This window comes from Nothoprocta perdicaria, unplaced genomic scaffold, assembly GCF_003342845.1.
Source record: "Nothoprocta perdicaria isolate Ctin4 unplaced genomic scaffold, notPer1 scaffold_376, whole genome shotgun sequence".
NCBI lineage: Eukaryota > Metazoa > Chordata > Aves > Tinamiformes > Tinamidae > Nothoprocta > Nothoprocta perdicaria.
In genome coordinates, this window is record NW_020455617.1 from 52,602 (window position 1) to 61,344 (window position 8,743).

Sequence of the window (8,743 nt, forward strand, 5' to 3'; positions counted from 1 at the left end):
TGGGGGAGCTTTCCGGAAGTGACGGTTATTCGGGGTGTCCCGGCGGGCCGTCATGGCGGCGCTGCGGCGGCGGGCGCTCCCCGCAGGTCGGTGCCGCTGTTGCCCGCGTCGAGGTGGGGCGAGGAGGGGCTCGCGGCGCTGACCCCCCCGCCCTGTGTTGTGTCCTTGTGTTGCAGCGCTGCTGTGGGGCCGGGGCTGCGGCTCGGCGCGGGCGGCGGCGGCGGCCCCGGCGGATCACGTAAGCTCCGCGCTCCGCAGCGCCCGGGGCAGCCGTGGGGGGCTGCGCGGCGAGGAGGGGCGGCCCCCGAGCTCCTCCGTGGGGTGGCCCCATCTCCTGGGTGTGAGAGGCCTCGGCGGAGAAGCCGCTTCCTTGGAAATGCCGCACGTTGGGCTGCTCCGGGAGCGTGTGTAACGGCTTCCCGCCCGCCTGTTAAATCCTGGGAATTCCTGTAGCTCTTCTTTCGGTGTCAACAAGTCTCTACTTGGTGCCTTAAAACACTAAGGTGTAGAGTAGTGCCTACTGCTGTGGCAAGGCTGAGCTGTAAATCCCTCTCCTTGCAGCCAGTGCAAATGGAGAATCCCTATAAGGAGCCTCCACAAAGATGTGTGTTGTGTGGGATAAAAGTGGACTACAAGAACGTGCAGGTGAGCTTCTTCGGAATATCTGTGAAGTGCTATGCGACTCTTGAGGTTGCTGCGTTGCTGTGTTGCTGCGTTGTTGTGGAGGGAGGAAAGTTCAGGGGAAATATCCGCAGGTTTCAGAGCTTCACGTAAAGGGAGCCTAAAACTTAAATGTAATATCCTTAACCCCACTTAAGGCTAYGAAAATCAATAATGCGAATGGGGCATCGTGTTCAACTTTGCCGTTTCCACAAGTATGCAAAATTATCATTTTCTTAATCCTAGTATAAGTAACTGAATTCCTCTTAAAGGAAAAAACTGTATTTCTGTAAGGGCAGTTTCATAATAGTAAATAAATAGAAAAGAGTTAAAAGTCTGAAGAAACTGACGCTGCCTATCTTTCAACAGCTTCTGTCACAGTTTATTTCTCCCTACACTGGCCATATTTATGGCAGGCACATAACAGGTAAGTGGGATGCTTCATTCATTTGGTGCTATTTGGCCAGTGCTAAGACTGTTAAGTAATTAGATATAAAATCTTTTTGAAAAGAGCAGCTGTATACACATTGTTAAAAATGTGACAAAAATATTCTGTAGCTTTTATTTTCTATAGCTTTAACAGTTTGTACAAGCAGACATGCTTTTTCTGGAAAGACCTTGGAAAGCTAGAAGCAATAGTAATGTTTTCATCCCTTAGGCTATTTGGTTATTGTGCAGGTAGCTACTAAKGGTGTTTTACCTACACAGGTTTGTGTAACAGGAAACAGAAAGAAGTTTCAAAAGCCATTAAAAGAGCTCATGTGTTTGGTAAGTGTGACTATAATTTGAGTCTTTCATAGGTCAAGTATGTCTGTTCTGAGTAAAAAAACCCCTCATTTTCCTTGCCTTACAGGATTTATGTCAGTGATGTTTAAGAACCCATCGTTTCTTACGGACCCCAAGATCTGTAATGTCAAGTATCCAGAGTAATGTGTAYTGTAAAGAAATAAAAAATAAAGTTATTTGATTTCTTGTTTATAGACTTGTTTTACTGAAAATGTGGTTGGCTGTCATGAGACTTCATGGGTGAGAGTTTTTTCTCTGTGGAGAAGTCTCTGGAAGGAAGGTAAAAGTTAATAGCAGACTCCTTAGTTGTACAGACTACTTATCCTGCTAGGAAGCTTCAAAGTAAAACAGCTGCTTTTCCCTTGTTGGACTGTAAATGGGGAGAGGCTTGTGAAGTCCTGGGTAGCAAGGCATGGGTAGAGGTAGGTAGACTCTGGTTTGTAAACGGCAGCTGCTGCTCTTGTGTTATCTGGGCTGCCTTAATCCTCTTGAGCACTTTCTGCTGAGGAAAGACTTGCCCAGGCGTGGTATGGGGTCTCCTAGCAGTAGCTTCAAGCTGTGTCACTCTGGGGCAGTATGTGATGTGTCTCTGCTTCCATTCTACTCATGTAATATTTAAACCCTGAGAGAAAGAACAGAATTATTTGTGGAAGGCAGAATGAGGAAGTGTTTTGGACTCTGCTTTGTATTTTCAGACAAATGCGTTTCAAACTAAGTATATACTTCATAAACTTAGCATGTCTCTTTTATCCCTGCAGTACTGTAAATCATAGGAGACAGTTTAAACATCCCAGCAGGTGCTTTTGGTGCAGATGTAGTCATGTGGACAAAGCACCTGAGCTAAGCACTTAGAAGGTGGGAGACTGTGAGTATTCAGTTGTGTCCTTCAGCTTTTCTAACACCTCCTCATCTGTTTCAGTGCTGCTCAGGGTAAGCTTCCTTTCCTGGTCACTGTCGTCTTGGTCTCGAAGTACCTTTTGGTGAAGCTGAAGCGTTCTTGATCTCTTGAGTGATTTTGGTCCTGCTGTGGTCCCTCTGCCCTTACGTTTGGTTAGCTGCCTTGTTTCGGCTTCAGTGAAGTCTCTGTCCTCTACCATGAGAGTCAATTTGTCTACCACATTAATGTTATGGTCAGTGTTACAGCAGTTCTTAAATATCTGTCTGCCTTGGAAGGAAACAGTGCATGTCTGGAGTCCAGAATTTGGAAAAAAGGTTTGCAAAGCCTGACAAAGGAAAACATTCTCCTTGGGCTCTCCTCGGTGATTCTTGCCCTTTCCTGCAAAACAAAGGTCAGAATGTCAGGCCCCCTTTGCACAWTTGTACCAGGACAGTTTTGGCTGCATTAGAAGTTGTGACAGGGCTTTCCGAAGAGCTTTGCTTGTGTTAGTAAAGTTGACTGTGCAACTATTAYTGACACCAGCATTGGGTTTATTCAGCTTACCCGGAGAATCTTTGTTTTGCTTTTTCCTCTTTATTTCTTCTTTTAACTGCTTCACTTCTGCTAAGAGCTTCTCTACAGATCGTTCACTGACCTCTACAGTAGAGCTTATGTTCTGCAAGGACAAGTTGTTTTGTCAGCTCAGCTGATTTCAGAGCTTATCAACTTAATTGCATGGCAAACTGTTTAAAGATACTTTGTTCCCAGCTTTAAAAATGAAGCGTATTAAACAGCAGCAATAATGAATTTGGACTGGATTTTTCTTATGATATGGAATGCTAGCCTTGCTTTGAGAAGCGAGACACTTACTACTACTTCCTTCTTACAAACAGCTAGAATGAACTATGGACAGTAGGTCCTAGATAACGCTTCAGTATTCCTTGTAGTTCTGTTAATAACCTTAATTTGTGCCCAAATGGAAAGGTATTGCTGGCAGTATTACAGCTTTCTCTTGCAAAACTCGTGTTTACAGCTTCTGGCTGTCCCCTTAACTCATTTGTCTTYGAACAAGGTCTTAGAGGGCAAAATGTCCTTTTTATGCTTGTGTCTTGCTTAGTGCAGGATGTTTCAGCCTTTGCTTACTGTGTGTTTGTGCCATTGGTGAGAAAAATGGCTGTACAAGCAGGTAAGCTGGACTTACCTTCAGTTCTTCCTGCAAGGTGGCATACATTTCATTAATCTTATGAACCTCTTGTAAAGATCCATCTTCATAAAAGAAATCTGACCTTTAGGAAAAAAAGAATTAATTGCAGAATTGAAAATGAGTGATCCCAGTGCTCACTAAGTAGGAGCTCTAATGCAGAAAGAAGCATTAAGTCTCTTGTATTTAAAATGAAACAGCTTTACCAAGCTACATGTAAAGCTCATCTTGCAGCAGCAGTGTGGAAAACTGACCCACCAGAAGGGAAGCCTTGACTACTTCAAGTCAAAGAACTACAGAAACCAGACCAAAAAGTGAGCAGTGAGGGTAGCATTTTTGAACTAGTTAAACTTGTTTGGAGACTTGGAGCTGGATATCAAAGAAACAAGATATTGTATGTGAGGGGCAGACTGACATGTATAGTAGCTGAGCTGTTGCTACACAAGCGTTGCATTTGTTGAGCCATACAGTTATGATGGTTACCTGCTGGTCTGTATCCAAGTAATTAGGGATGAGTTTACGCTCTTATCCTTAAGACTGAAAGTTGTGATAGAGGAGTTTTCCTGTAACTTGTAGGAAAGCTTCAACAGATCACTACAGAGGGTATATGTTGTACCTGTGCTGTCTTACTGCTCTCACAAAGCCAGCAGATATGCAGGAACCAGACACTGTTCTGTAGCCCTGCTGTTCTGCCATACCCAGGTTAGTGACCACCAGAGGAACTTTCTGGAAAAGACTTGAAAAGCAAAAGCATGAAAACACAATATGTTAACATTCAAAAGCTCTCATAGGARTGAAAAATGTCCCCATCCCTGAGCATCATGGGTTCTCAGGGTAATTCCTGCTCAACTTAAGAATATAKAACTTGGATGATGGATGTATGGTCACGCAAAGCAAATCCCCCAAAAGGCTATGAATTTCAGACATGACTGCAGAGCTTTCTCCTGCTTATGGGTATTTTACTTTCCTGTTCAACCTTCTCTTACCAGCCTGTCTCAATACCTCCTAAAAGCCARCTGAAAGTTGCCCCTGTTTTCTAACACTTTAAAAGAGTATAAATGAGTACCACACAAATTGGCTATTGGGAGTAAGACCTGCAAGGTGTAACTCTTCTTGATCACTTACATGTAAGTGACAGTTTCTGCCTGTTTAGCTGGTGCTGCAGGTGGTTACAGAGGCCCTAGGGGGAAGGTTTCAACTTCTCTATCAGAAGAGCTCCCGTTGTATAAGAAATTCTTTCCTAGTGTGTAATAGAATTAGTGCTGGCTTATTTTGTCCTTGAAAGTATATTAACTAGTAAGAAAAAAAGAATTGCTCCAAGTCAGAACATCTTCTGTACAAGTGTTGCATTTAAACTCTAAATCAAGCAAGTTACCCCTCCTGTGGTCGGTGTAAAGCGTGCTCCAGTCTGTAGGTAGAACAACTTTCTGTCATCATGCTGGAAGTTAATAAAAGGAAGACAAGGCTTGGATTTGAGAGGTGTGACTGCAGATTCTTGTGAAGAAGCCTTTCTCGGAATGTCATCGTCTGGTCTGTGTTGCGTCTGAATTTGTACCATCCTATTATGCTCTGCAGACAAGAGGAAATTGGTTAGTTGTTACAGTGACAGAAGGTGTGAACAGCACTGGAAGAGGCTGCCCAAAGAGGCTGTGGAGATGCTCAAAACCTGCCTGAAAGCAGCACTGCGCTTGAGGTGACCCTGCTTAAGCAGGGGGTTGGACTAGATGATCTCCAGATCCCTCAACCATTCTATGAAAACATCTAATAACCTGACAATTCTACTAYGCCTGCTTATCTCTATCAAAAACATTGAATGGGCATGTGTTCAAAGCTTGTGCTCAAGGTGAAAGCCTGCAAACTGGGTTCTGCTATGTATCCATTTATCCTTTTCTAGCTTCTGTTTTCCTTTAGAGAAACCTTTCTGCAGAGATGACGACACATCTTGGGCGTTGCACAGCCATTCGAGTAAGSTAAAGCATAACCCCTCAGCTGGAAKTGTRCCTCAAATGATACTTGCTTTAAAGGTCAGTTGAGCTTCTCTGAGGCCTTTAACTGGTTTACTTCAAAAATGAATAGGAAAAATCAAGTTMTTGTACAGACATATCCTTGTCCATCATTACTCTAAATGGATATGTTCTTCAGGGGAAGAACAGATAAGTGTGACCAGCAATGTGAAGGATGATATCCARTAAATTCTATACATCATAGAAGAGACAAAAGATTGACCTCACAGCCCTCCAAAAGAATTAACAGAGCCAGTCCCTTGGTATGTGTTAGTTTTGAAAATGAAATACCTTTTTGCAGCCTGACAATATTTTCTTCAGGGCAGGTTCATTCAGTTCTCCYGCAGAATTATAAAAGCTACAAGAAAAATAGAACAATGAGGAAGGAAGGAGAAAGCTACTCTATCAAATGATTATCCCAAATGGTCTAGCAATTTTCTTTCATGTTCATGTAATAACTGGCTGTTTGCTAAAATAAATACGTAAGTGGACTTGTACAGACCATGTGCCGTTTCACCATCAATGTTACTGCAGCACAATGGTAAAATCTTATACTGTAGGCGCAGCTACAGCTTGACAAGATGTCTCCATTTTGATATGAGATACTGCTCTAATATTGTGTGGTTTTATTAATTTTCAGGAAGAGATTTTTCAAGTGAAAACCAAGCTGTGATTCTCCCCTTACAGTATTAGTCTGTTCAGCTGTTATTTCTGATGTGACTTGGTATTAGTCCTTGAAACTATTCTTAATGCAAGACTAAAAACTGCTCCTTCTGGACTGCACTGAAGCTCCAAAGTGATACTATTTGGGTTTTTTTTGGTATTTATTTTGTGAGGGAGAGGAGTCAGACTGTAGGCTGCTGTCTCTTTTTTGTTTTGTTTTCCACAAGGTGGACCTGGACGTTTGACGTTTATATGGCTTCATAGCTCAACAGAAGTGTGGTGTACCATATCTATTTCCATATGCCAAGATGAGCACCTATAAAAGGCATGCAACATCAAAACAGGAGTATGACCAGCCATTTTGCACTTATAATTTCAAGAGGCTGAGATTCCAGCTGCATAATTTTCTCAATAGGAGTTTAATTCTTAAGAGCTAGCATTAGGGTTAACACATCTCCTGTTTCCTTAAGATCCTCACCTGAACAGTTGGTAGCAAGGAATATGCTTCTGTATATCTGAAAAGAGAAACCAAAATTAGAGTGGGTTCATCTGCTCAAGACACATTCTCYTGTAGACTATGCTCAGAACTTAAATCTGTAAGGTCCAGGGAAGAGTCTTCCAGAAAGGGCAAAAAAGCAACTATTGTGGTGGCKTTTTTTTTGTATGAATGTATTTCTACAGTAATCCATCTGTGTGTGCACACATCCTTCTATTTTAGAGATAGTATAAAACATATTTTTACTGCTATTCTGTGGAAAGTATAAGGGGAAGATATGTCTGACATCTGCTCAATAGTGACATACATAACTAGTAGTTTTTGGCATTGGCCTACTTTATATTTAAGTAACAAGTATATGGTATCTCATCATGGAAATGTTAGGCTTATCCAGGGCAAGTGTCCTCCAGGAGKGTTGGAGTAACATGCTTAAGCCAAAAAGAGTATCTAAGTCAAAAGTTCTTTAATGTAATGATGTTCGGAAGAGCCATTCAAGGGACTAAGATATGGTACTTCCATTAAATTATTAGATATGTCTAGATTAAATGACATTTTCCAGGTGCAAGACTTAAAAATAATTTTTGCATGTTTTTGCACACCAGGGTAGTGTCATACTTCCAGAAAGATTTTTGCTGCCCTTATTCAAAATTGTAAGCATATGGTTATATAAAACTTTSTGTAACTATGGACAGGATTAGAAAAGCGGACTGACCAATTGTATAAACGACTTCAACATCATCCATTTGTGAGTCGGTAATGCTGTTCTTGGCTTCACCCTTCACATCTCCAAGGAGGAAACCTTCCTGTACAGGRAGAAGTTGAGATTTATTACAATCGGTTCTCTATGGCTAACATTATCAGGGTGAACTTTGGCCTGAGGATGGGGATGCTCAGTTAMCTTTCTAAACCAAGTTGGTTATCACTGTGTTTTAAACACAGAGGTATTTAAGAAAAAGGAGCTGAGATTCATTCACAGAGGCTTTCCATTCCTTCTCTGTTGTTTTATTGAGCACTGAACAGTCTGGGGCTCTGGCGAAGCAATACTACTCCTCAGGCGCTGTGCACTGTACCTCTCAAAGCAACAACCCTTTGAGCTGATCACAGCTGTTGCTGTAGGCAGCAAACTGAAGCGGGTTATAAAGAGCATAATGCAAGAAATAAAAGGAAAGGCAGAGGATGTGGCTGAGGCCAAGCTGTGCCTGGTTCCTGCTCGGGAAGATAAAGGTTATCTGCCCGGACAGGCTGAGACGCCACGAGGCGCTTSGCTGCGGCTACAGCTCCGGTTCGAGCTACGCGGGCGCCTCTCACGGCTGCAGGGCGCTACCGGGGCGGCGGGGCGGCAGCGCCGTGCGGGGAGGGCGGCAGCCCCTCGCTGCCCGGGAACAGCCCGCTTTCCGTCACGGAGAGGCAGAGCCCCAGGCCCGGGCGCCGCTTCCCGCCGAGGGCGGGCGGTCCCGGCCCGGGCAGCCCTCCCCTCTGCCGCCCATGCAGGGCCCAGCATGGCGGCGGCGGCGGTACCGGCCAACGGCCCCCGCTAACGGCAGCGCCCGGCGCCGCCCCGCCCCGCGCGGCCCCGGCTGCCCTCCCCCGTTCCCGCGGCGGCCCTCGCACCGTGTCCGAGTCCGTGCTGAGGTGCTGGAAGGCGAGGGCGCCGAAGACGAAGCCCGAGAGCAGGGCGGACGTGCTCTCGCCCTCCATGCCCCGGCAATGGCGGGCCGCGCCGCCCCAAGGCGGCAGGGAGCCCCAAGCGGCGGCCGGCGGCAGGGCAGGGCAGCGCCGGGCCGCCCGCTTCCGCTCCCGCTCCCGTGCCCGCTCCCGCGCGCGGCGGCGCTGCGGAGCGGAGCGCCCGGGGGACGCCACGGGAGTTGGAGCGGTCGCCGCCCCGGGTGAAGCCTCTCCGTCTGCGCCCTCTTCGTGCCCCGCCGGGGTCGCGGCAGGAGCTGAGCGCCGGTGAAGTGGCCTCCTATAGGGAATAAAAACAGATAGTAAGAATAGCAATGGAAAATAAGGGAGCGTTTACCTACAGCGATCGGCGAGTTACGAGGAGGAGGAATCTA

The 8,743-nt window shown here is 45.4% G+C and overlaps 2 protein-coding genes across 3 annotated transcripts; one reads left to right on the top strand and one right to left on the bottom strand.

Moving 5' to 3' along the window:
- The first annotated feature begins 218 nt into the window (after positions 1-218).
- Positions 219-1,633, top strand: MRPS18C (mitochondrial ribosomal protein S18C). Its single transcript, XM_026044676.1, has 5 exons — positions 219-238; positions 562-645; positions 1,030-1,087; positions 1,369-1,428; positions 1,514-1,633. The coding sequence occupies exons 2-5, from the start codon at positions 571-573 to the stop codon at positions 1,588-1,590; spliced, it is 270 nt and encodes an 89-aa protein (XP_025900461.1). The 5' UTR covers positions 219-238; positions 562-570; the 3' UTR covers positions 1,591-1,633.
- Positions 1,634-1,687: 54 nt separating this feature from the next.
- ABRAXAS1 (abraxas 1, BRCA1 A complex subunit) lies at positions 1,688-8,393 on the bottom strand. 2 transcript variants are annotated; one of them, XM_026044673.1, is made up of 9 exons: positions 8,298-8,393; positions 7,399-7,489; positions 6,669-6,705; positions 5,819-5,885; positions 4,900-5,093; positions 4,141-4,260; positions 3,525-3,609; positions 2,888-2,999; positions 1,688-2,722 (listed from the first exon to the last, which is right to left on the bottom strand). In XM_026044673.1, the coding sequence occupies exons 1-9, from the start codon at positions 8,382-8,384 to the stop codon at positions 2,295-2,297; spliced, it is 1,221 nt and encodes a 406-aa protein (XP_025900458.1). In that variant the 5' UTR covers positions 8,385-8,393; the 3' UTR covers positions 1,688-2,294. The 2 variants fall into 2 exon arrangements, with proteins under 2 accessions (XP_025900458.1, XP_025900459.1); XM_026044674.1 differs by lacking the exon at positions 7,399-7,489 and having other exon boundaries at positions 8,298-8,316.
- Positions 8,394-8,743: the final 350 nt, after the last annotated feature.

What these genes read in the sequence shown, in the direction of transcription:
- MRPS18C (XM_026044676.1), top strand. Translation starts at nt 571, where the DNA reads ATGGAGAATCCCTATAAGGAGCCTCCACAAAGATGTGTGTTGTGTGGG. An exon ending in TGGACTACAAGAACGTGCAG is followed by an intron (nt 646 to 1,029) that starts GTGAGCTTCTTC and finishes ATCTTTCAACAG; the next exon opens with CTTCTGTCACAGTTTATTTC. An exon ending in TAAAAGAGCTCATGTGTTTG is followed by an intron (nt 1,429 to 1,513) that starts GTAAGTGTGACT and finishes CTTGCCTTACAG; the next exon opens with GATTTATGTCAGTGATGTTT.